Source organism: Hypanus sabinus, unplaced genomic scaffold (assembly GCF_030144855.1).
Source record: "Hypanus sabinus isolate sHypSab1 unplaced genomic scaffold, sHypSab1.hap1 scaffold_1871, whole genome shotgun sequence".
NCBI classification, from domain to species: domain Eukaryota; kingdom Metazoa; phylum Chordata; class Chondrichthyes; order Myliobatiformes; family Dasyatidae; genus Hypanus; species Hypanus sabinus.
The window spans coordinates 1-27,415 of NW_026779961.1; the positions used below are offsets into that span (position 1 = coordinate 1).

A 27,415-nucleotide genomic window follows, 5' to 3' on the forward strand; every position below is an offset into this window, starting at 1 on the left:
GGAGGAGCGGAGGGGGGAGAGGGAGGAGCAGAGAGGAGGAGGGGCGTGGGGAGAGGGAGGAACAGAGGTGGGGTGTGGGGAGAGTGAGGAGCAGAGAGGAGGAGGGGCGTGGGGAGAGGGAGGAGGGAGGAGCAGAGGGGAGGAGGTGTATGGGGAGAGGGAGGAGCGGAGGGGAGGAGGGGCGTGGGGAGAGGGAGGGATGTAGATGACAAAGTGAGGGACGTCAGGAGTGGGATAGGAAATGCCTGAACACAACCGCAGTCTCACCCTGACCGGGCAGCAGAACCTCCACCTTCCCCGGGGTGCAGCCACAGGGTCGAGCACCCACCCCCACCCCCAGCTCCCCCGCCACAGACAGAATACAGCCCTCCCCCTAGAGAGATCGGGAGTGAAGGACAGAGAGCAGGAAGGAGTGGGAGAGGGAAGAGGAGAGGAGGAGAGGGGGGGAGTGAAGGGTAGAGGAGGAAGGAGGGTTAGGGGAGGGGGAGGAGAGGGAAGGAGGAGGGGAGAAGAGGGGGAAGGGAGGTGCGGGAGGGAGAGTGGGGTGAGAAGGCGAACAGAGGGAGGAGGAGGGGAAAGAGACAGGTGTGAGCGACCCACACTCAGAGATGCGCAAAGACACCCCCACGCAGACACACATTCGCATGCAGAGCCACCGACAGAGACACAGTCGCACAGGAGAGCTGGGCGCCGGAGACTCCTCAGCACCACCTCTCCCCTCCCCCCTCCCCTCGCCTACCTCATGACAGTGCGGAAGGGCTCCTCCTCGATACCGCCCTCCGGGTCGGACAGACGGCTGATTATGTCCGGCAAAAGGTTGTACACGGCGTTCCCCTGTCAGAGGCGAGACTGAGGGAGTGAGAGAGGGGCACCGCTCTCCAGACCTCTCCCCCCTCACCCTGACCTGCCCCCCAAAGCTCGTACCCTCTAACCCGGGGAGCGTCACGCCTGCACCCTCTCAAGAGCCCCAAACCCGTCCAGACAGCCATGCGGAGGGGCACGCCAGCGGCCGCGCGTTTGATCAGATTCGGCCTGTCACCGGAGGCACTCGCGAGTTCTCGCGGTCTGCCCTGCCCGGCCGTGACTCCGCCCACGCGGCCCCCGTCCGCCTGCACCGCCCTCCCTCTGGGACCCGCGACACTTCATTCTGCGCTCCGTTACCTCCTGCCCCTCGATGAACTGATCGGTACGGGCAGGGTGCAGTTTCTAAACCGCGGAGTTGCGCTCTCCTTCAAACCCACTCCAAGAAACAATCGGACCCTTCCCTCCCGCACAACCCTCCGTCTCTCTGTCATCCACCTGCCGACCCGGAAACACCGCCCCTGGCAGGGTGCTCGACGCACCCACCTCTGCTCCTTGCGACAAGCACCTTGTCTTGAGCACCCTTGTCCCTGGGCTGAGTTGCTCCTCCCAGCCCAGGGACCGAGAGCGTGCATGGGTCCAAACCGGGACCACTCGGCCCAGAGACCGGCATGGACGCAGGTGCATCGTCGGCCGGGAAATCCTCCCGACGCCATCGTCCAATCAACAAAAAAATTATGCCTCCTCCAGCTCGGGGGAAAAAGGTGCTCTCTGCCCACTCTATCTGTACACCCCTCATCACCCCCATCAAGCCTCCTTTCATCATCGTTCGTGCCAAAGAGAAAAGCCCCAGTTTGCTCAATTTCACCTCATAAAACACCCTCTCTAATCCAGGCAGCATCCTGGTGAATTTCCTCTGCACCCTCTCTAATCCAGGCATCGTCCTCATGAATCTCCTCTACACCCTCTCTAATCCAGGCAGCATCCTGGTGAATTTCCTCTGCACCCTCTCTAATCCAGGCATCGTCCTGATGAATCTCCTCCGCACCCTCTCTAACCCAGGCAGCGTCCCGGTGAATCTCCTCTGCACCCTCTCTAATCCAGGCAGCGTCCTGGTGAATCTCCTCTGCACCCTCTCTAATCCAGGCAGCGTCCTGGTGAATCTCCTCTGCACACTCTCTAATCCAGGCAGCGTCCAGGTGAATCTCCTCTGCACCCTCTCTAATCCAGGCATCATCCTGGTGAATCTCCTCTGCACCCTCTCTAATCCAGGCAGCGTCCTGGTGAATATCCTCTGCACCCTCTCTAATCCAGGCAGCGTCCCTGTGAATCTCCTCTGCACCCTCTCTAATCCAGGCATCGTCCTGGTGAATCTCCTCTGCACCGTCTCTAATCCAGGCAGCATCCCAGTGAATCTCCTCCGCACCCTCTCTAATCCAGGCAGCATCCCGGTGAATCTCCTCTGCACCCTCTCTAATCCAGGCAGCGTCCTGGTGAATCTCCTCTGCACCCTCTCTAATCCAGGCAGCATCCCGGTGAATCTCCTCTGCACCCTCTCTAATCCAGGCAGCGTCCTGGTGAATCTCCTCTGCACCCTCTCTAATCCAGGCATCGTCCTGATGAATCTCCTCCGCACCCTCTCTAATCCAGGCAGCGTCCTGGTGAATCTCCTCTGCACCCTCTCTAATCCAGGCAGCGTCCTGGTGAATCTCCTCTGCACCCTCTCTAATCCAGGCAGCGTCCTAGTGAATCTCCTCTGCACCCTCTCTAATCCAGGCAGCGTCCCGGTGAATCTCCTCTGCACCCGCTCTAATCCAGGCAACGTCCTGGTGAATCTCCTCTGCACCCTCTCTAATCCAGGCAGCGTGAATGGACGTGAAGTGGGTTTCGGGGTGGGGGATAGAGCAGGGGAAAAGCCTGGAGGAGAATTGTACCTTGTTGGACAACTCATTGAAGAAACTCCGGGCCAGCAGGGCAATCTCTTCCTCCTTGTCAACAAGCAGTGAGGCGATTTCACTGATTTGTCCTTTCACCTTCACCATGTCCTTCAGAATGAGATGGGTCATAACAATCAGGGCAGTCCGGCGGACCGCAGGGGAGGGGTCACGCAGCCTGGGTGAGGACGGAGGGAGGATCAGTGGGTTGCTGATATAAACTCCTCTCCCCCAGCGTCCTGTGTCACTGACTGTATCCCCACTGACGTTAATCCAGCTCCCACACACCGTCCCTCAGTGACCCCTCTCCCCCAGCGTCCTCTCTCACTGACTGTATCCCCACTGACGTTAATCCAGCTCCCACACACCGTCCCTCAGTGACCCCTCTCCCCCAGCGTCCTCTCTCACTGACTGTATCCCCAATGACGTTAATCCAGCTCCCACACACCGTCCCTCAGTGACCCCTCTCCCCCAGCGTCCTCTCTCACTGACTGTATCCCCACTGACGTTAATCCAGCTCCCACACACTGTCCCTCAGTGACCCCTCTCCCCCAGCGTCCTCTCTCACTGACTGTATCCCCACTGACGTTAATCCAGCTCCCACACACCGTCCCTCAGTGACCCCTCTCCCCCAGCGTCCTCTCTCACTGACTGTATCCCCACTGACGTTAATCCAGCTCCCACACACCGTCCCTCAGTGACCCCTCTCCCCCAGCGTCCTCTCTCACTGACTGTATCCCCACTGACGTTAATCCAGCTCCCACACACCGTCCCTCAGTGACCCCTCTCCCCCAGCGTCCTCTCTCACTGACTGTATCCCCACTGACGTTAATCCAGCTCCCACACACTGTCCCTCAGTGACCCCTCTCCCCCAGCGTCCTCTCTCACTGACTGTATCCCCACTGACGTTAATCCAGCTCCCACACACCGTCCCTCAGTGACCCCTCTCCCCCAGGACACTGTGTCACTGACTGTATCCCCACTGACGTTAATCCAGCTCCCACACACCGTCCCTCAGTGACCCCTCTCCCCCAGCGTCCTGTGTCACTGACTGTATCCGCACTGACGTTAATCCCTCTCTCTCACACTGTCCCTCAGTGACCCCTCTCCCCCAGCGTCCTCTCTCACTGACTGTATCCCCACTGACGTTAATCCAGCTCCCACACACTGTCCCTCAGTGACCCCTCTCCCCCAGCGTCCTCTCTCACTGACTGTATCCCCACTGACGTTAATCCAGCTCCCACACACCGTCCCTCAGTGACCCCTCTCCCCCAGCGTCCTCTCTCACTGACTGTATCCCCACTGACGTTAATCCAGCTCCCACACACCGTCCCTCAGTGACCCCTCTCCCCCAGCGTCCTCTCTCACTGACTGTATCCCCACTGACGTTAATCCAGCTCCCACACACCGTCCCTCAGTGACCCCTCTCCCCCAGCGTCCTCTCTCACTGACTGTATCCCCACTGACGTTAATCCAGCTCCCACACACCGTCCCTCAGTGACCCCTCTCCCCCAGCGTCCTCTCTCACTGACTGTATCCCCACTGACGTTAATCCAGCTCCCACACACTGTCCCTCAGTGACCCCTCTCCCCCAGCGTCCTCTCTCACTGACTGTATCCCCACTGACGTTAATCCAGCTCCCACACACCGTCCCTCAGTGACCCCTCTCCCCCAGGACACTGTGTCACTGACTGTATCCCCACTGACGTTAATCCAGCTCCCACACACCGTCCCTCAGTGACCCCTCTCCCCCAGCGTCCTGTGTCACTGACTGTATCCGCACTGACGTTAATCCCTCTCTCTCACACTGTCCCTCAGTGACCCCTCTCCCCCAGCGTCCTCTCTCACTGACTGTATCCCCACTGACGTTAATCCAGCTCCCACACACTGTCCCTCAGTGACCCCTCTCCCCCAGCGTCCTCTCTCACTGACTGTATCCCCACTGACGTTAATCCAGCTCCCACACACCGTCCCTCAGTGACCCCTCTCCCCCAGCGTCCTCTCTCACTGACTGTATCCCCACTGACGTTAATCCAGCTCCCACACACCGTCCCTCAGTGACCCCTCTCCCCCAGCGTCCTCTCTCACTGACTGTATCCCCACTGACGTTAATCCAGCTCCCACACACCGTCCCTCAGTGACCCCTCTCCCCCAGCGTCCTCTCTCACTGACTGTATCCCCACTGACGTTAATCCAGCTCCCACACACCGTCCCTCAGTGACCCCTCTCCCCCAGCGTCCTCTCTCACTGACTGTATCCCCACTGACGTTAATCCAGCTCCCACACACCGTCCCTCAGTGACCCCTCTCCCCCAGCGTCCTCTCTCACTGACTGTATCCCCACTGACGTTAATCCAGCTCCCACACACCGTCCCTCAGTGACCCCTCTCCCCCAGCGTCCTCTCTCACTGACTGTATCCCCACTGACGTTAATCCAGCTCCCACACACTGTCCCTCAGTGACCCCTCTCCCCCAGCGTCCTCTCTCACTGACTGTATCCCCACTGACGTTAATCCAGCTCCCACACACCGTCCCTCAGTGACCCCTCTCCCCCAGGACACTGTGTCTGACTGTATCCCCACTGACGTTAATCCAGCTCCCACACACCGTCCCTCAGTGACCCCTCTCCCCCAGGACACTGTGTCACTGACTGTATCCCCACTGACGTTAATCCCTCTCCCTCACACCGTCCCTCAGTGACCCCTCTCCCCCAGCGTCCTGTGTCACTGACAGTATCCCCACTGACGTTAATCCAGCTCCCTCACACCGTCCCTCAGTGACCCCTCTCCCCCAGCGTCCTGTATCACTGACTGTAACCGCACTGACATTAATCCAGCTCTCTCACACCGTCCCTCAGTGACCCCTCTCCCCCAGGACACTGTGTCACTGACTGTATCCCCACGGACGTTAATCCAGCTCCCTCACACCGACCCTCAGTGACCCCTCTCCCCCAGCGTCCTGTGTCACTGACTGTATCCCCACTGACATTAATCCAGCTCCCTCGCACCATCCCTCAGTGACCCCTCTCCCCCAGGACACTGTGTCACTGACTGTATCCCCACTGACGTTAATCCAGCTCCCTCACACCGTCCCTCAGTGACACCTCTCCCCCAGGACACTGTGTCACTGACTGTATCCCCACGGACGTTAATCCAGCTCCCTCACACCGTCCCTCAGTGACCCCTCTCCCCCAGGACACTGTGTCTGACTGTATCCCCACTGACGTTAATCCAGCTCCCTCACACCGTCCCTCAGTGACCCCTCTCCCCCAGCGTCCTGTGTCACTGACAGTATCCCCACTGACGTTAGTCCCTCTCCCTCACACCGTCCCTCAGTGACCCCTCTCCCCCATCGTCCTGTGTCACTGACTGTATCCCCACTGACGTTAGTCCAGCTCCCTCACACCGTCCCTCAGTGACCCCTCTCCCCCAGGACACTGTGTCTCTGACTGTATCCCCACTGACTTTAATCCAGCTCCCACACACCGTCCCTCAGTGACCCCTCTCCCCCAGGACACTGTGTCACTGACTGTATCCCCACTGACGTTAATCCAGCTCCCACACACCGTCCCTCAGTGACCACTCTCCCCCGGCGTCCTGTGTCACTGACTGTATCCCCACTGACGTTAATCCAGCTCCCTCACCTTCCCTCAGTGACCCCTCTCTCGCACTCCGTCCCTCAGTGACCCCTCTCTCGCCTTGCGTCCCTCAGTGACCCCTCTCTCGCGCTCCGTCCCTCAGTGACCCCTCTCCCTCACACTGTCCCTCAGTGACCCCTCTCCCCCAGGACACTGTGTCACTGACTGTATCCCCACTGACGTTAATCCAGCTCCCTCACACCGTCCCTCAGTGACCCCTCTCCTCCAGGACACTGTGTGACTGACTGTATCCCCACTGACGTTAATCCAGCTCCCTCACACCGTCCCTCAGTGACCCCTCTCCCCCAGGACACTGTGTCACTGACTGTATCCCCACTGACGTTAATCCAGCTCCCACACACCGTCCCTCAGTGACCCCTCTCCCCCAGCGTCCTGTGTCACTGACTGTATCCGCACTGACGTTAATCCCTCTCTCTCACACTGTCCCTCAGTGACCCCTCTCCCCCAGCGTCCTGTGTCACTGACTGTATCCCCACTGACATTAATCCAGCTCCCACACACCGTCCCTCAGTGACCCCTCTCCCCCAGCGTCCTGTGTCACTGACTGTATCCGCACTGACGTTAATCCCTCTCTCTCACACTGTCCCTCAGTGACCCCTCTCCCCCAGCGTCCTCTGTCACTGACTGTATCCCCACTGACATTAATCCAGCTCCCTCACACCGTCCCTCAGTGACCCCTCTCCCCCAGGACACTGTGTCACTGACGTTAATCCCTCTCCCTCACACCGTCCCTCAGTGACCCCTCTCCCCCAGTGTCCTGTATCACTGACTGTAACCGCACTGACATTAATCCAGCTCTCTCACACCGTCCCTCAGTGACCCCTCTCCCCCAGCGTCCTCTGTCACTGACTGTATCCCCACTGACATTAATCCAGCTCCCTCACACCGTCCCTCAGTGACCCCTCTCCCCCAGCGTCCTCTCTCACTGACTGTATCCCCACTGACGTTAATCCAGCTCCCACACACCGTCCCTCAGTGACCCCTCTCCCCCAGGACACTGTGTCACTGACTGTATCCCCACTGACGTTAATCCAGCTCCCTCACACCGTCCCTCAGTGACCCCTCTCCCCCAGGACACTGTGTGACTGACTGTATCCCCACTGACGTTAATCCAGCTCCCTCACACTGTCCCTCAGTGACCCCTCTCCCCCAGCGTCCTCTGTCACTGACTGTATCCCCACTGACATTAATCCAGCTCCCTCACACCGTCCCTCAGTGACCCCTCTCCCCCAGCGTCCTCTCTCACTGACTGTATCCCCACTGACGTTAATCCAGCTCCCACACACCGTCCCTCAGTGACCCCTCTCCCCCAGCGTCCTGTGTCACTGACTGTATCCCCACTGACATTAATCCAGCTCCCTCACACCGTCCCTCAGTGACCCCTCTCCCCCAGGACACTGTGTCACTGACTGTATCCCCACTGACGTTAATCCAGCTCCCTCACACCGTCCCTCAGTGACCCCTCTCCCCCAGGACACTGTGTCACTGACTGTATCCCCACTGACGTTAATCCAGCTCCCACACACCGTCCCTCAGTGACCCCTCTCCCCCAGGACACTGTGTCACTGACTGTATCCCCACTGACGTTAATCCAGCTCTCTCACACCGTCCCTCAGTGACCCCTCTCCCCCAGCGCCCTGTGTCACTGACTGTATCCCCACGGACGTTAATCCAGCTCCCTCACACCGACCCTCAGCGACCCCTCTCCCCCAGCGTCCTGTGTCACTGACTGTATCCCCACTGACATTAATCCAGCTCCCTCGCACCATCCCTCAGTGACCCCTCTCCCCCAGGACACTGTGTCACTGACTGTATCCCCACGGACGTTAATCCAGCTCCCTCACACCGACCCTCAGTGACCCCTCTCCCCCAGGACACTGTGTCACTGACTGTATCCCCACTGACGTTAATCCAGCTCCCTCACACCGTCCCTCAGTGACCCCTCTCCCCCAGGACACTTTGTCACTGACTGTATCCCCACGGACGTTAATCCAGCTCCCTCACACCGACCCTCAGTGACCCCTCTCCCCCAGCGTCCTGTGTCACTGACTGTATCCCCACTGACATTAATCCAGCTCCCTCGCACCATCCCTCAGTGACCCCTCTCCCCCAGGACACTGTGTCACTGACTGTATCCCCACGGACGTTAATCCAGCTCCCTCACACCGACCCTCAGTGACCCCTCTCCCCCAGGACACTGTGTCACTGACTGTATCCCCACTGACGTTAATCCAGCTCCCTCACACCGTCCCTCAGTGACCCCTCTCCCCCAGCGTCCTGTGTCACTGACTGTATCCCCACGGACGTTAATCCAGCTCCCTCACACCGTCCCTCAGTGACCCCTCTCCCCCAGGACACTGTGTGACTGACTGTATCCCCACTGACGTTAATCCAGCTCCCTCACACTGTCCCTCAGTGACCCCTCTCCCCCAGCGTCCTCTGTCACTGACTGTATCCCCACTGACATTAATCCAGCTCCCTCACACCGTCCCTCAGTGACCCCTCTCCCCCAGGACACTGTGTCACTGACGTTAATCCCTCTCCCTCACACCGTCCCTCAGTGACCCATCTCCTCCAGGACACTGTCACTGACTGTATCCGCACTGACGTTAATCCCTCTCTCTCACACTGTCCCTCAGTGACCCCTCTCCCCCAGCGTCCTGTGTCACTGACAGTATCCCCACTGACGTTATTCCAGCTCCCTCAGTGACCCCTCTCCCTGACTGTGCTCCGGAGAGGTGTTTACCTGGCGTACAGGTGAGGGGTCCAGGGCTCGATGAGGTTGGGGAACCTGAAGCAGAGGTCCCCGAGCGCCACCATCGTGTTGCACCGGATGGCGGGCAGGGCCGACTTCTCCAGCAGGGTGAACAGCAGGCGCAGGTGTGTCTCGCAGAAGTCGTGGCTGCAGGGCGAGTGAGAGGGGGGTGAAGGGTGAGAGGGTGTTTGGCACTTCCCCCTCCCCTCCTCCACACCCTTTCCTGCGTCCTCCCCTCCCCTCCCACCCCGCCTTGCTCCGAGGCCCCCGGGGAGTTACCTGACGGTCGCCAGCTTGCAGAGGGCGAGACAGGAGGCCGTGGCCAGATCGGGATCGCCGTACAGGCCGGGGTTACTGCAGAGCTTCACCACCAGGGGGATGAAGGCAGACAGGAGCTGGCCCTCTGTCAGGAGGAGAGAGGGAGACGGTGGGGCGGGAGAGGAGGTGGAAGCGAGAAGGGGAGGGGAGAGGAAGTAGTGGAGGGGAGAAGTGATAGAGTAGGGGAGGTAGAGAAGGGAAAGGAGGGGAGAGAGAGGGTCACTCTGTATCCAGAACAATCACTCAATTGGCACGACGTTAGCGTCAAGGTTAGCACACCGCCCGACAGTTCCAACGAACCCCGGACCTCATTTAACCCGTCTCGGTGCGGTGGACGTTAGGACCCGGCGGAACCCCGGACCGTATTCAACCCGTCTCGGTGCGGTGGACGTCAGGACCCGGCGGAACCCCGGACCTTATTTAACCCGTCTCGGTGCGGTGGACGTTAGGACCCGGCGGAACCCCGGACCTTATTTAACCCGTCTCGGTGCGGTGGGCGTCAGGACCCGGCGGAACCCCGGACCTCATTTAACCCGTCTCGGTGCGGTGGACGTTAGGACCCGGCGGAACCCCGGACCTTATTTAACCCGTCTCGGTGCGGTGGACGTTAGGACCCGGCGGAACCCCGGACCTTATTCAACCCGTCTCGGTGCGGTGGACGTTAGGACCCGGCGGAACCCCGGACCTTATTCAACCCGTCTCGGTGCGGTGGACGTTAGGACCCGGCGGAACCCCGGACCTTATTTAACCCATCTCGGTGCGGTGGACGTCAGGACCCGGCGGAACCCCGGACCTTATTTAACCCGTCTCGGTGCGGTGGGCGTCAGGACCCAGCGAAACCCCGACCTCATTCAACCCGTCTCGGTGCGGTGGACATTAGGACCCGGCGGAACCCCGGACCTTATTTAACCCGTCTCGGTGCGGTGGACGTTAGGACCCGGCGGAACCCCGGACCTCATTTAACCCGTCTCGGTGCGGTGGACGTTAGGACCCGGCGGAACCCCGGACCTTATTTAACCCGTCTCGGTGCGGTGGACGTTAGGACCCGGCGGAACCCCGGACCTCATTTAACCCGTCTCGGTGCGGTGGACGTTAGGACCCGGCGGAACCCCGGACCTCATTTAACCCGTCTCGGTGCGGTGGGCGTCAGGACCCGGCGGAACCCCGGACCTCATTTAACCCGTCTCAGTGCGGTGGACATTAGGATCCGGTGACAGAGCTCTGAATTCACAGTGTTTCTGTTCACAAAAATAATCACGATCGCAATTGAAACGCTATCGGTGATTGGAAAAGCGTTAGGCTGCAGTCAGTCAACGATAGGAACAATTTTAAAGGATAAAGTGAGAGAGGCCCTGCCCCGATGAAAGCTACAATTAGTACTAAGCAATGCAGTGGTTTAATTATTGAAATATGTATATTTCTTAAGTGTTTTATATGCATGGAAAGGTAAAATCTATACTATATACTAAGACAAACGGTTGACTAACAACGGTAAATAATACCGATGTCCCAGTTCCGACTTCAAATCTGACTTAAAGACGGACTCAGGAACGGAACTCCTTCATAACCCGGGGACTGCCTGTACTTTTAAATCATCTCTAGATTACTTATAATACCTAATATGATGTAAATGCTATGTAAAATGGTTGTTATACTGCATTGTTTAGGGAATAATGACTACGCAGGCTCGAACTACGAGTGCTGAAAGAGCACTTCCGGGTTTTCCCGATCCGCGGTCGGTCGAATCCAAGCGTGTGGAACCCGCGGATGAGGGGGGGCCGACTGTATTCAAATACTTTTCAAACACGTAACAAATAAGGCTCATCTTTCATCATTAAAAACTTTTATAAATTCGGCCTTTAAAACGGTTCTGAGGGCGACCGCTGTGGGCGGGACGGCAGAAGTCACCGACACGGGAAAGGTTCCACGCCGCAGTCCGGCCGCAGGCACCCCACCCCACCCCAGGCCGGCCGGCCGGCCGAGCGCAGGCGGCACCTACCCTGCAGCAGCTCCGCGTCGCACACCTTCCGCACCAGCTCCGCCTCCGTGTCCTCGGCCGCGTTCTCCGCCAAGCCCAGCTCCTCCTCAATGGCGCTCACGCTGGCCCTCTGCCGGGACGGAACGAGCTCGGTCAAGAAACGGAGGCCGATGGTGGTGGTGGTGGGGGGGGGGGGGGGGATATGAGGTGGACGCCCGACGGGCCGCTCCCCGCGGTCCGATCTGCCCGCGGGCTCGTCTCGACCCGCCCACTTTCCCCACCTCCCTCCAACCCACCCCCATTCCTGGGAAGTCTGCAGCAGACATTTGCATTTGCGAGGATGAGGGGGACGCGCTGGTATTGGAGGGGATAGACTGGTTTTGGAGGCGGTGCGGAGGAGATTCACCGGGTTGATTCCAGAGATGGGGGGGGGGGTGCGGGGGGTGTTTAGACTGGGAGGGGAGATCGAGTCGCCTGGGACTGTACCGGCTGGAATTCAGAAGGACGAGAGGAGATCTAACAGAAACATATAAAACTATGAGAGGGACAGATAAGATAGAGGCAGGACAGTCATTCCCACCGGTAGGTGAGACTAGAACGAGGGGATACAAACTCAAGATTCGGGACGGAGATGAGGAGGAACTGCTATTCCCGGTAGGGGTAGGGGGTGACCCTGTGGATTCCTCTGCCCCGTGAAGCAGTGGAGGCTGCCTCAGTGAATATATTTAAGACAAGGTCGGGTAGATTGGGCAGAGGAGGGGGACTGAGGGTGACGGGGAAAAGGCAGGTGGGTGGAGATGAGTCCGTGGCCAGATCGGCCCTGATCTTATTGAATGTCGGGGCAGGTTCGACGGGAGAGATGGCTGTCTCTAGATGGACTGGATGTGGACAGGATGATTCCTGTAGTGGGGGAGTCTAGGACCAGAGGACACAGATAGAGTGGATGTGGACAAGATGATTCCTGTAGTGGGGGAGTCTAGGACCAGAGGACACAGATAGAGTGGATTTGGAGAGTATGTTTCCTGTAGTGGGGGCAGCCTAGGACCAGAGGACACAGATAGAGTGGATGTGGAGAGGATGTTTCCTGTAGTGGGGGAGTCTAGGACCAGAGGACACAGATGGAGTGGATGTGGAGAGGATGTTTCCTGTAGTGTGGGAGAGTCTAGGACCAGAGGACACAGATAGAGTGGATGTGGAGAGGATGTTTCCTGTAGTGGGGGAGTCGAGGACCAGAGGACACAGATAGAGTGGATGTGGAGAGGATGTTTCCTGTAGTGGGGGAGTCGAGGACCAGAGGACACAGATAGAGTGGATGTGGAGAGGATGTTTCCTGTAGTGGGGGAGTCTAGGATCAGAGGACACAGAGAGAGTGGATGTGGAGAGGATGTTTCCTGTAGTGGGGGAGTCGAGGACCAGAGGACACAGATAGAGTGGATGTGGAGAGGATGTTTCCTGTAGTGGGGGAGTCGAGGACCAGAGGACACAGATAGAGTGGATGTGGAGAGGATGTTTCCTGCAGTGAGAGAGTCTAGGACCAGAGGACACAGATAGAGTGGATGTGGAGAGGATGTTTCCTGTAGTGGGTGAGTCGAGGACCACAGGACACAGATAGAGTGGATGTGAAGAGGATGTTTTCTGTAGTGTGGGAGTCTAGGACCAAAGGACACAGACAGAGTGGATGTGGAGAGGATGTTTCCTGCAGTGGGGGAGTCTAGGACCAGAGGACACAGATAGAGTGGATGTGGAGAGGATGTTTCCTGTAGTGGGGGAGTCGAGGACCAGAGGACACAGATAGAGTGGATGTGGAGAGGATGTTTCCTGTAGTGGGGGAGTCTAGGATCAGAGGACACAGAGAGAGTGGATGTGGAGAGGATGTTTCCTGTAGTGGGGGAGTCGAGGACCAGAGGACACAGATAGAGTGGATGTGGAGAGGATGTTTCCTGTAGTGGGGGAGTCGAGGACCAGAGGACACAGATAGAGTGGATGTGGAGAGGATGTTTCCTGCAGTGAGAGAGTCTAGGACCAGAGGACACAGATAGAGTGGATGTGGAGAGGATGTTTCCTGTAGTGGGGGAGTCTAGGACCAAAGGTCACAGATAGAGTGGATGTGGAGAGGATGTTTCCTGTAGTGGGTGAGTCGAGGACCACAGGACACAGATAGAGTGGATGTGGAGAGGATGTTTTCTGCAGTGGGGGAGTCTAGGACCAGAGGACACAGATAGAGTGGATGTGGAGAGGATGTTTCCTGTAGTGGGGGAGTCTAGGACCAGAGGACACAGATAGGGTGGATGTGGAGAGGATGTTTCCTGTAGTGGGGGAGTCTAGGACCAGAGGACACAGATAGAGTAGATGTGGAGAGGATGTTTCCTGTAGTGGGGGAGTTGAGAACCGGAGGACACAGATAGAGTGGATGTGGAGAGGATGTTTCCTGTAGTGTGGGAGAGTCTAGGACCAGAGGACACAGATAGAGTGGATGTGGAGAGGATGTTTCCTGTAGTGGGGGAGTCGAGGACCAGAGGACACAGATAGAGTGGATGTGGAGAGGATGTTTCCTGTAGTGGGGGAGTCTAGGATCAGAGGACACAGAGAGAGTGGATGTGGAGAGGATGTTTCCTGTAGTGTGGGAGAGTCTAGGACCAGAGGACACAGATAGAGTGGATGTGGAGAGGATGTTTCCTGTAGTGGGGGAGTCGAGGACCAGAGGACACAGATAGAGTGGATGTGGAGAGGATGTTTCCTGTAGTGGGGGAGTCGAGGACCAGAGGACACAGATAGAGTGGATGTGGAGAGGATGTTTCCTGTAGTGGGGGAGTCTAGGATCAGAGGACACAGAGAGAGTGGATGTGGAGAGGATGTTTCCTGTAGTGGGGGAGTCGAGGACCAGAGGACACAGATAGAGTGGATGTGGAGAGGATGTTTCCTGTAGTGGGGGAGTCGAGGACCAGAGGACACAGATAGAGTGGATGTGGAGAGGATGTTTCCTGCAGTGAGAGAGTCTAGGACCAGAGGACACAGATAGAGTGGATGTGGAGAGGATGTTTCCTGCAGTGGGGGAGTCTAGGACCAAAGGACACAGATAGAGTGGATGTGGAGAGGATGTTTCCTGTAGTGGGTGAGTCGAGGACCAGAGGACACAGATAGAGTGGATGTGGAGAGGATGTTTCCTGTAGTGGGTGAGTCGAGGACCACAGGACACAGATAGAGTGGATGTGGAGAGGATGTTTTCTGTAGTGTGGGAGTCTAGGACCAAAGGACACAGATAGAGTGGATGTGGAGAGGATGTTTCCTGCAGTGGGGGAGTCTAGGACCAGAGGACACAGATAGAGTGGATGTGGAGAGGATGTTTCCTGCAGTGAGAGAGTCTAGGACCAGAGGACACAGATAGAGTGGATGTGGAGAAGATGTTTCCTGAAGTGGGGGAGTCTAGGACCAGAGGACACAGATAGAGTGGATGTGGAGAGGATGTTTCCTGTAGTGGGTGAGTCGAGGACCACAGGACACAGATAGAGTGGATGTGGAGAGGATGTTTTCTGCAGTGGGGGAGTCTAGGACCAGAGGACACAGATAGAGTGGATGTGGAGAGGATGTTTCCTGTAGTGGGGGAGTCTAGGACCAGAGGACACAGATAGGGTGGATGTGGAGAGGATGTTTCCTGTAGTGGGGGAGTCTAGGACCAGAGGACACAGATAGAGTGGATGTGGAGAGGATGTTTCCTGTAGTGGGGGAGTTGAGAACCGGAGGACACAGATAGAGTGGATGTGGAGAGGATGTTTCCTGTAGTGTGGGAGAGTCTAGGACCAGAGGACACAGATAGAGTGGATGTGGAGAGGATGTTTCCTGTAGTGGGGGAGTCGAGGACCAGAGGACACAGATAGAGTGGATGTGGAGAGGAAGTTTCCTGTAGTGGGGGAGTCGAGGACCAGAGGACACAGATAGAGTGGATGTGGAGAGGATGTTTCCTGTAGTGGGGGAGTCTAGGATCAGAGGACACAGAGAGAGTGGATGTGGAGAGGATGTTTCCTGTAGTGGGGGAGTCGAGGACCAGAGGACACAGATAGAGTGGATGTGGAGAGGATGTTTCCTGTAGTGGGGGAGTCGAGGACCAGAGGACACAGATAGAGTGGATGTGGAGAGGATGTTTCCTGTAGTGGGGGAGTCTAGGATCAGAGGACACAGAGAGAGTGGATGTGGAGAGGATGTTTCCTGTAGTGGGGGAGTCGAGGACCAGAGGACACAGATAGAGTGGATGTGGAGAGGATGTTTCCTGTAGTGGGGGAGTCGAGGACCAGAGGACACAGATAGAGTGGATGTGGAGAGGATGTTTCCTGCAGTGAGAGAGTCTAGGACCAGAGGACCCAGATAGAGTGGATGTGGAGAGGATGTTTCCTGTAGTGGGGGAGTCTAGGACCAAAGGTCACAGATAGAGTGGATGTGGAGAGGATGTTTCCTGTAGTGGGTGAGTCGAGGACCACAGGACACAGATAGAGTGGATGTGGAGAGGATGTTTTCTGCAGTGGGGGAGTCTAGGACCAGAGGACACAGATAGAGTGGATGTGGAGAGGATGTTTCCTGTAGTGGGGGAGTCTAGGACCAGAGGACACAGATAGGGTGGATGTGGAGAGGATGTTTCCTGTAGTGGGGGAGTCTAGGACCACAGATAGAGTGGATGTGGAGAGGATGTTTCCTGTAGTGGGGGAGTTGAGAACCGGAGGACACAGATAGAGTGGATGTGGAGAGGATGTTTCCTGTAGTGTGGGAGAGTCTAGGACCAGAGGACACAGATAGAGTGGATGTGGAGAGGATGTTTCCTGTAGTGGGGGAGTCGAGGACCAGAGGACACAGATAGAGTGGATGTGGAGAGGATGTTTCCTGTAGTGGGGGAGTCGAGGACCAGAGGACACAGATAGAGTGGATGTGGAGAGGATGTTTCCTGCAGTGAGAGAGTCTAGGACCAGAGGACACAGATAGAGTGGATGTGGAGAGGATGTTTCCTGTAGTGGGGGAGTCTAGGATCAGAGGACACAGAGAGAGTGGATGTGGAGAGGATGTTTCCTGTAGTGGGGGAGTCGAGGACCAGAGGACACAGATAGAGTGGATGTGGGGAGGATGTTTCCTCTACTGGGGGAGTCTAGGATCAGAGGACACAGAGAGAGTGGATGTGGAGAGGATGTTTCCTGTAGTGTGGGAGAGTCTAGGACCAGAGGACACAGATAGAGTGGATGTGGAGAGGATGTTTCCTGTAGTGGGGGTGTCGAGGACCAGAGGACACAGATAGAGTGGATGTGGAGAGGAAGTTTCCTGTAGTGGGGGAGTCGAGGACCAGAGGACACAGATAGAGTGGATGTGGAGAGGATGTTTCCTGTAGTGGGGGAGTCTAGGATCAGAGGACACAGAGAGAGTGGATGTGGAGAGGATGTTTCCTGTAGTGGGGGAGTCGAGGACCAGAGGACACAGATAGAGTGGATGTGGAGAGGATGTTTCCTGTAGTGGGGGAGTCGAGGACCAGAGGACACAGATAGAGTGGATGTGGAGAGGATGTTTCCTGCAGTGAGAGAGACTAGGACCAGAGGACACAGATAGAGTGGATGTGGAGAGGATGTTTCCTGCAGTGGGGGAGTCTAGGACCAAAGGACACAGATAGAGTGGATGTGGAGAGGATGTTTCCTGTAGTGGGTGAGTCGAGGACCAGAGGACACAGATAGAGTGGATGTGGAGAGGATGTTTCCTGTAGTGGGTGAGTCGAGGACCACAGGACACAGATAGAGTGGATGTGGAGAGGATGTTTTCTGTAGTGTGGGAGTCTAGGACCAAAGGACACAGATAGAGTGGATGTGGAGAGGATGTTTCCTGCAGTGGGGGAGTCTAGGACCAGAGGACACAGACAGAGTGGATGTGGAGAGGATGTTTCCTATAGTGGGGGAGTCTAGGATCAGAGGACACAGAGAGAGTGGATGTGGAGAGGATGTTTCCTGTAGTGGGGGAGTCGAGGACCAGAGGACACAGATAGAGTGGATGTGGAGAGGATGTTTCCTGTAGTGGGGGAGTCGAGGACCAGAGGACACAGATAGAGTGGATGTGGAGAGGATGTTTCCTGCAGTGAGAGAGTCTAGGACCAGAGGACACAGATAGAGTGGATGTGGAGAGGATGTTTCCTGTAGTGGGTGAGTCGAGGACCACAGGACACAGATAGAGTGGATGTGAAGAGGATGTTTTCTGTAGTGTGGGAGTCTAGGACCAAAGGACACAGATAGAGTGGATGTGGAGAGGATGTTTCCTGCAGTGGGGGAGTCTAGGACCAGAGGACACAGATAGAGTGGATGTGGAGAGGATGTTTCCTGTAGTGGGGGAGTCGAGGACCAGAGGACACAGATAGAGTGGATGTGGAGAGGATGTTTCCTGTAGTGGGGGAGTCTAGGATCAGAGGACACAGAGAGAGTGGATGTGGAGAGGATGTTTCCTGTAGTGGGGGAGTCGAGGACCAGAGGACACAGATAGAGTGGATGTGGAGAGGATGTTTCCTGTAGTGGGGGAGTCGAGGACCAGAGGACACAGATAGAGTGGATGTGGAGAGGATGTTTCCTGCAGTGAGAGAGTCTAGGACCAGAGGACACAGATAGAGTGGATGTGGAGAGGATGTTTCCTGTAGTGGGGGAGTCTAGGACCAAAGGTCACAGATAGAGTGGATGTGGAGAGGATGTTTCCTGTAGTGGGTGAGTCGAGGACCACAGGACACAGATAGAGTGGATGTGGAGAGGATGTTTTCTGCAGTGGGGGAGTCTAGGACCAGAGGACACAGATAGAGTGGATGTGGAGAGGATGTTTCCTGTAGTGGGGGAGTCTAGGACCAGAGGACACAGATAGGGTGGATGTGGAGAGGATGTTTCCTGTAGTGGGGGAGTCTAGGACCAGAGGACACAGATAGAGTAGATGTGGAGAGGATGTTTCCTGTAGTGGGGGAGTTGAGAACCGGAGGACACAGATAGAGTGGATGTGGAGAGGATGTTTCCTGTAGTGTGGGAGAGTCTAGGACCAGAGGACACAGATAGAGTGGATGTGGAGAGGATGTTTCCTGTAGTGGGGGAGTCGAGGACCAGAGGACACAGATAGAGTGGATGTGGAGAGGATGTTTCCTGTAGTGGGGGAGTCGAGGACCAGAGGACACAGATAGAGTGGATGTGGGGAGGATGTTTCCTGTACTGGGGGAGTCTAGGATCAGAGGACACAGAGAGAGTGGATGTGGAGAGGATGTTTCCTGTAGTGTGGGAGAGTCTAGGACCAGAGGACACAGATAGAGTGGATGTGGAGAGGATGTTTCCTGTAGTGGGGGAGTCGAGGACCAGAGGACACAGATAGAGTGGATGTGGAGAGGATGTTTCCTGTAGTGGGGGAGTCGAGGACCAGAGGACACAGATAGAGTGGATGTGGAGAGGATGTTTCCTGTAGTGGGGGAGTCTAGGATCAGAGGACACAGAGAGAGTGGATGTGGAGAGGATGTTTCCTGTAGTGGGGGAGTCGAGGACCAGAGGACACAGATAGAGTGGATGTGGAGAGGATGTTTCCTGTAGTGGGGGAGTCGAGGACCAGAGGACACAGATAGAGTGGATGTGGAGAGGATGTTTCCTGCAGTGAGAGAGTCTAGGACCAGAGGACACAGATAGAGTGGATGTGGAGAGGATGTTTCCTGCAGTGGGGGAGTCTAGGACCAAAGGACACAGATAGAGTGGATGTGGAGAGGATGTTTCCTGTAGTGGGTGAGTCGAGGACCAGAGGACACAGATAGAGTGGATGTGGAGAGGATGTTTCCTGTAGTGGGTGAGTCGAGGACCACAGGACACAGATAGAGTGGATGTGGAGAGGATGTTTTCTGTAGTGTGGGAGTCTAGGACCAAAGGACACAGATAGAGTGGATGTGGAGAGGATGTTTCCTGCAGTGGGGGAGTCTAGGACCAGAGGACACAGATAGAGTGGATGTGGAGAGGATGTTTCCTGCAGTGAGAGAGTCTAGGACCAGAGGACACAGATAGAGTGGATGTGGAGAAGATGTTTCCTGAAGTGGGGGAGTCTAGGACCAAAGGACACAGATAGAGTGGATGTGGAGAGGATGTTTCCTGTAGTGGGTGAGTCGAGGACCACAGGACACAGATAGAGTGGATGTGGAGAGGATGTTTTCTGCAGTGGGGGAGTCTAGGACCAGAGGACACAGATAGAGTGGATGTGGAGAGGATGTTTCCTGTAGTGGGGGAGTCTAGGACCAGAGGACACAGATAGGGTGGATGTGGAGAGGATGTTTCCTGTAGTGGGGGAGTCTAGGACCAGAGGACACAGATAGAGTGGATGTGGAGAGGATGTTTCCTGTAGTGGGGGAGTTGAGAACCGGAGGACACAGATAGAGTGGATGTGGAGAGGATGTTTCCTGTAGTGTGGGAGAGTCTAGGACCAGAGGACACAGATAGAGTGGATGTGGAGAGGATGTTTCCTGTAGTGGGGGAGTCGAGGACCAGAGGACACAGATAGAGTGGATGTGGAGAGGATGTTTCCTGTAGTGGGGGAGTCGAGGACCAGAGGACACAGATAGAGTGGATGTGGAGAGGATGTTTCCTGTAGTGGGGGAGTCTAGGATCAGAGGACACAGAGAGAGTGGATGTGGAGAGGATGTTTCCTGTAGTGGGGGAGTCGAGGACCAGAGGACACAGATAGAGTGGATGTGGAGAGGATGTTTCCTGTAGTGGGGGAGTCGAGGACCAGAGGACACAGATAGAGTGGATGTGGAGAGGATGTTTCCTGTAGTGGGGGAGTCTAGGATCAGAGGACACAGAGAGAGTGGATGTGGAGAGGATGTTTACTGTAGTGGGGGAGTCGAGGACCAGAGGACACAGATAGAGTGGATGTGGAGAGGATGTTTCCTGTAGTGGGGGAGTCGAGGACCAGAGGACACAGATAGAGTGGATGTGGAGAGGATGTTTCCTGCAGTGAGAGAGTCTAGGACCAGAGGACACAGATAGAGTGGATGTGGAGAGGATGTTTCCTGTAGTGGGGGAGTCTAGGACCAAAGGTCACAGATAGAGTGGATGTGGAGAGGATGTTTCCTATAGTGGGTGAGTCGAGGACCACAGGACACAGATAGAGTGGATGTGGAGAGGATGTTTTCTGCAGTGGGGGAGTCTAGGACCAGAGGACACAGATAGAGTGGATGTGGAGAGGATGTTTCCTGTAGTGGGGGAGTCTAGGACCAGAGGACACAGATAGGGTGGATGTGGAGAGGATGTTTCCTGTAGTGGGGGAGTCTAGGACCAGAGGACACAGATAGAGTGGATGTGGAGAGGATGTTTCCTGTAGTGGGGGAGTTGAGAACCGGAGGACACAGATAGAGTGGATGTGGAGAGGATGTTTCCTGTAGTGTGGGAGAGTCTAGGACCAGAGGACACAGATAGAGTGGATGTGGAGAGGATGTTTCCTGTAGTGGGGGAGTCGAGGACCAGAGGACACAGATAGAGTGGATGTGGAGAGGATGTTTCCTGTAGTGGGGGAGTCGAGGACCAGAGGACACAGATAGAGTGGATGTGGGGAGGATGTTTCCTGTACTGGGGGAGTCTAGGATCAGAGGACACAGAGAGAGTGGATGTGGAGAGGATGTTTCCTGTAGTGTGGGAGAGTCTAGGACCAGAGGACACAGATAGAGTGGATGTGGAGAGGATGTTTCCTGTAGTGGGGGTGTCGAGGACCAGAGGACACAGATAGAGTGGATGTGGAGAGGATGTTTCCTGTAGTGGGGGAGTCGAGGACCAGAGGACACAGATAGAGTGGATGTGGAGAGGATGTTTCCTGTAGTGGGGGAGTCTAGGATCAGAGGACACAGAGAGAGTGGATGTGGAGAGGATGTTTCCTGTAGTGGGGGAGTCGAGGACCAGAGGACACAGATAGAGTGGATGTGGAGAGGATGTTTCCTGTAGTGGGGGAGTCGAGGACCAGAGGACACAGATAGAGTGGATGTGGAGAGGATGTTTCCTGCAGTGAGAGAGTCTAGGACCAGAGGACACAGATAGAGTGGATGTGGAGAGGATGTTTCCTGCAGTGGGGGAGTCTAGGACCAAAGGACACAGATAGAGTGGATGTGGAGAGGATGTTTCCTGTAGTGGGTGAGTCGAGGACCAGAGGACACAGATAGAGTGGATGTGGAGAGGATGTTTCCTGTAGTGGGTGAGTCGAGGACCACAGGACACAGATAGAGTGGATGTGGAGAGGATGTTTTCTGTAGTGTGGGAGTCTAGGACCAAAGGACACAGATAGAGTGGATGTGGAGAGGATGTTTCCTGCAGTGGGGGAGTCTAGGACCAGAGGACACAGATAGCGTGGATGTGGAGAGGATGTTTCCTGCAGTGAGAGAGTCTAGGACCAGAGGACACAGATAGAGTGGATGTGGAGAAGATGTTTCCTGAAGTGGGGGAGTCTAGGACCAAAGGACACAGATAGAGTGGATGTGGAGAGGATGTTTCCTGTAGTGGGTGAGTCGAGGACCACAGGACACAGATAGAGTGGATGTGGAGAGGATGTTTTCTGCAGTGGGGGAGTCTAGGACCAGAGGACACAGATAGAGTGGATGTGGAGAGGATGTTTCCTGTAGTGGGGGAGTCTAGGACCAGAGGACACAGATAGGGTGGATGTGGAGAGGATGTTTCCTGTAGTGGGGGAGTCTAGGACCAGAGGACACAGATAGAGTGGATGTGGAGAGGATGTTTCCTGTAGTGGGGGAGTTGAGAACCGGAGGACACAGATAGAGTGGATGTGGAGAGGATGTTTCCTGTAGTGTGGGAGAGTCTAGGACCAGAGGACACAGATAGAGTGGATGTGGAGAGGATGTTTCCTGTAGTGGGGGAGTCGAGGACCAGAGGACACAGATAGGGTGGATGTGGAGAGGATGTTTCCTGTAGTGGGGGAGTCTAGGATCAGAGGACACAGAGAGAGTGGATGTGGAGAGGATGTTTCCTGTAGTGTGGGAGAGTCTAGGACCAGAGGACACAGATAGAGTGGATGTGGAGAGGATGTTTCCTGTAGTGGGGGAGTCGAGGACCAGAGGACACAGATAGAGTGGATGTGGAGAGGATGTTTCCTGCAGTGAGAGAGTCTAGGACCAGAGGACACAGATAGAGTGGATGTGGAGAGGATGTTTCCTGTAGTGGGGGAGTCTAGGACCAAAGGACACAGATAGAGTGGATGTGGAGAGGATGTTTCCTGTAGTGGGTGAGTCGAGGACCAGAGGACACAGATAGAGTGGATGTGGAGAGGATGTTTCCTGTAGTGGGTGAGTCGAGGACCACAGGACACAGATAGAGTGGATGTGGAGAGGATGTTTTCTGTAGTGTGGGAGTCTAGGACCAAATGACACAGATAGAGTGGATGTGGAGAGGATGTTTCCTGCAGTGGGGGAGTCTAGGACCAGAGGACACAGATAGAGTGGATGTGGAGAGGATGTTTCCTGTAGTGGGGGAGTCGAGGACCAGAGGACACAGATAGAGTGGATGTGGAGAGGATGTTTCCTGTAGTGGGGGAGTCTAGGATCAGAGGACACAGAGAGAGTGGATGTGGAGAGGATGTTTCCTGTAGTGGGGGAGTCGAGGACCAGAGGACACAGATAGAGTGGATGTGGAGAGGATGTTTCATGTAGTGGGGGAGTCTAGGACCAGAGGACACAGATAGGGTGGATGTGGAGAGGATGTTTCCTGTAGTGGGGGAGTCTAGGACCAGAGGACACAGATAGAGTGGATGTGGAGAGGATGTTTCCTGTAGTGGGGGAGTTGAGAACCGGAGGACACAGATAGAGTGGATGTGGAGAGGATGTTTCCTGTAGTGTGGGAGAGTCTAGGACCAGAGGACACAGATAGAGTGGATGTGGAGAGGATGTTTCCTGTAGTGGGGGAGTCGAGGACCAGAGGACACAGATAGAGTGGATGTGGAGAGGATGTTTCCTGTAGTGGGGGAGTCGAGGACCAGAGGACACAGATAGAGTGGATGTGGAGAGGATGTTTCCTGTAGTGGGGGAGTCTAGGATCAGAGGACACAGAGAGAGTGGATGTGGAGAGGATGTTTCCTGCAGTGGGGGAGTCTAGGACCAGAGGACACAGATAGAGTGGATGTGGAGAGGATGTTTCCTGTAGTGGGGGAGTCGAGGACCAGAGGACACAGATAGAGTGGATGTGGAGAGGATGTTTCCTGTAGTGGGGGAGTCTAGGATCAGAGGACACAGAGAGAGTGGATGTGGAGAGGATGTTTCCTGTAGTGGGGGAGTCGAGGACCAGAGGACACAGATAGAGTGGATGTGGAGAGGATGTTTCCTGTAGTGGGGGAGTCTAGGACCAGAGGACACAGATAGGGTGGATGTGGAGAGGATGTTTCCTGTAGTGGGGGAGTCTAGGACCAGAGGACACAGATAGAGTGGATGTGGAGAGGATGTTTCCTGTAGTGGGGGAGTTGAGAACCGGAGGACACAGATAGAGTGGATGTGGAGAGGATGTTTCCTGTAGTGTGGGAGAGTCTAGGACCAGAGGACACAGATAGAGTGGATGTGGAGAGGATGTTTCCTGTAGTGGGGGAGTCGAGGACCAGAGGACACAGATAGAGTGGATGTGGAGAGGATGTTTCCTGTAGTGGGGGAGTCGAGGACCAGAGGACACAGATAGAGTGGATGTGGGGAGGATGTTTCCTGTACTGGGGGAGTCTAGGATCAGAGGACACAGAGAGAGTGGATGTGGAGAGGATGTTTCCTGTAGTGTGGGAGAGTCTAGGACCAGAGGACACAGATAGAGTGGATGTGGAGAGGATGTTTCCTGTAGTGGGGGTGTCGAGGACCAGAGGACACAGATAGAGTGGATGTGGAGAGGATGTTTCCTGTAGTGGGGGAGTCGAGGACCAGAGGACACAGATAGAGTGGATGTGGAGAGGATGTTTCCTGTAGTGGGGGAGTCTAGGATCAGAGGACACAGAGAGAGTGGATGTGGAGAGGATGTTTCCTGTAGTGGGGGAGTCGAGGACCAGAGGACACAGATAGAGTGGATGTGGAGAGGATGTTTCCTGTAGTGGGGGAGTCGAGGACCAGAGGACACAGATAGAGTGGATGTGGAGAGGATGTTTCCTGCAGTGAGAGAGTCTAGGACCAGAGGACACAGATAGAGTGGATGTGGAGAGGATGTTTCCTGCAGTGGGGGAGTCTAGGACCAAAGGACACAGATAGAGTGGATGTGGAGAGGATGTTTCCTGTAGTGGGGGAGTCGAGGACCAGAGGACACAGATAGAGTGGATGTGGAGAGGATGTTTCCTGTAGTGGGGGAGTCTAGGATCAGAGGACACAGATAGAGTGGATGTGGAGAGGATGTTTCCTGCAGTGGGGGAGTCTAGGACCAGAGGACACAGATAGCGTGGATGTGGAGAGGATGTTTCCTGCAGTGAGAGAGTCTAGGACCAGAGGACACAGATAGAGTGGATGTGGAGAAGATGTTTCCTGAAGTGGGGGAGTCTAGGACCAAAGGACACAGATAGAGTGGATGTGGAGAGGATGTTTCCTGTAGTGGGTGAGTCGAGGACCACAGGACACAGATAGAGTGGATGTGGAGAGGATGTTTTCTGCAGTGGGGGAGTCTAGGACCAGAGGACACAGATAGAGTGGATGTGGAGAGGATGTTTCCTGTAGTGGGGGAGTCTAGGACCAGAGGACACAGATAGGGTGGATGTGGAGAGGATGTTTCCTGTAGTGGGGGAGTCTAGGACCAGAGGACACAGATAGAGTGGATGTGGAGAGGATGTTTCCTGTAGTGGGGGAGTTGAGAACCGGAGGACACAGATAGAGTGGATGTGGAGAGGATGTTTCCTGTAGTGTGGGAGAGTCTAGGACCAGAGGACACAGATAGAGTGGATGTGGAGAGGATGTTTCCTGTAGTGGGGGAGTCGAGGACCAGAGGACACAGATAGGGTGGATGTGGAGAGGATGTTTCCTGTAGTGGGGGAGTCTAGGATCAGAGGACACAGAGAGAGTGGATGTGGAGAGGATGTTTCCTGTAGTGTGGGAGAGTCTAGGACCAGAGGACACAGATAGAGTGGATGTGGAGAGGATGTTTCCTGTAGTGGGGGAGTCGAGGACCAGAGGACACAGATAGAGTGGATGTGGAGAGGATGTTTCCTGCAGTGAGAGAGTCTAGGACCAGAGGACACAGATAGAGTGGATGTGGAGAGGATGTTTCCTGTAGTGGGGGAGTCTAGGACCAAAGGACACAGATAGAGTGGATGTGGAGAGGATGTTTCCTGTAGTGGGTGAGTCGAGGACCAGAGGACACAGATAGAGTGGATGTGGAGAGGATGTTTCCTGTAGTGGGTGAGTCGAGGACCACAGGACACAGATAGAGTGGATGTGGAGAGGATGTTTTCTGTAGTGTGGGAGTCTAGGACCAAATGACACAGATAGAGTGGATGTGGAGAGGATGTTTCCTGCAGTGGGGGAGTCTAGGACCAGAGGACACAGATAGAGTGGATGTGGAGAGGATGTTTCCTGTAGTGGGGGAGTCGAGGACCAGAGGACACAGATAGAGTGGATGTGGAGAGGATGTTTCCTGTAGTGGGGGAGTCTAGGATCAGAGGACACAGAGAGAGTGGATGTGGAGAGGATGTTTCCTGTAGTGGGGGAGTCGAGGACCAGAGGACACAGATAGAGTGGATGTGGAGAGGATGTTTCATGTAGTGGGGGAGTCTAGGACCAGAGGACACAGATAGGGTGGATGTGGAGAGGATGTTTCCTGTAGTGGGGGAGTCTAGGACCAGAGGACACAGATAGAGTGGATGTGGAGAGGATGTTTCCTGTAGTGGGGGAGTTGAGAACCGGAGGACACAGATAGAGTGGATGTGGAGAGGATGTTTCCTGTAGTGTGGGAGAGTCTAGGACCAGAGGACACAGATAGAGTGGATGTGGAGAGGATGTTTCCTGTAGTGGGGGAGTCGAGGACCAGAGGACACAGATAGAGTGGATGTGGAGAGGATGTTTCCTGTAGTGGGGGAGTCGAGGACCAGAGGACACAGATAGAGTGGATGTGGAGAGGATGTTTCCTGTAGTGGGGGAGTCTAGGATCAGAGGACACAGAGAGAGTGGATGTGGAGAGGATGTTTCCTGCAGTGGGGGAGTCTAGGACCAGAGGACACAGATAGAGTGGATGTGGAGAGGATGTTTCCTGTAGTGGGGGAGTCGAGGACCAGAGGACACAGATAGAGTGGATGTGGAGAGGATGTTTCCTGTAGTGGGGGAGTCTAGGATCAGAGGACACAGAGAGAGTGGATGTGGAGAGGATGTTTCCTGTAGTGGGGGAGTCGAGGACCAGAGGACACAGATAGAGTGGATGTGGAGAGGATGTTTCCTGTAGTGGGGGAGTCTAGGACCAGAGGACACAGATAGGGTGGATGTGGAGAGGATGTTTCCTGTAGTGGGGGAGTCTAGGACCAGAGGACACAGATAGAGTGGATGTGGAGAGGATGTTTCCTGTAGTGGGGGAGTTGAGAACCGGAGGACACAGATAGAGTGGATGTGGAGAGGATGTTTCCTGTAGTGGGGGAGTCGAGGACCAGAGGACACAGATAGAGTGGATGTGGAGAGGATGTTTCCTGTAGTGGGGGAGTCGAGGACCAGAGGACACAGATAGAGTGGATGTGGGGAGGATGTTTCCTGTACTGGGGGAGTCTAGGATCAGAGGACACAGAGAGAGTGGATGTGGAGAGGATGTTTCCTGTAGTGTGGGAGAGTCTAGGACCAGAGGACACAGATAGAGTGGATGTGGAGAGGATGTTTCCTGTAGTGGGGGTGTCGAGGACCAGAGGACACAGATAGAGTGGATGTGGAGAGGATGTTTCCTGTAGTGGGGGAGTCGAGGACCAGAGGACACAGATAGAGTGGATGTGGAGAGGATGTTTCCTGTAGTGGGGGAGTCTAGGATCAGAGGACAC

General features: G+C 55.6%; 1 protein-coding gene across 1 annotated transcript in view; it reads right to left on the minus strand.

Moving 5' to 3' along the window:
- Positions 1-735: 735 nt before the first annotated feature.
- ncapd2 (non-SMC condensin I complex, subunit D2) overlaps positions 736-27,415 on the minus strand; it is a 57,446-nt gene continuing 30,766 nt past the window's right edge. The window contains exons 9-13 of the mRNA XM_059959808.1: positions 11,465-11,573; positions 9,427-9,550; positions 9,139-9,294; positions 2,736-2,913; positions 736-834 (exon numbers count right to left, since the gene is read on the minus strand). Coding sequence (XP_059815791.1) covers positions 736-834; positions 2,736-2,913; positions 9,139-9,294; positions 9,427-9,550; positions 11,465-11,573 — 666 coding nt within the window. The remainder of the gene's footprint in view (positions 835-2,735; positions 2,914-9,138; positions 9,295-9,426; positions 9,551-11,464; positions 11,574-27,415) is intronic.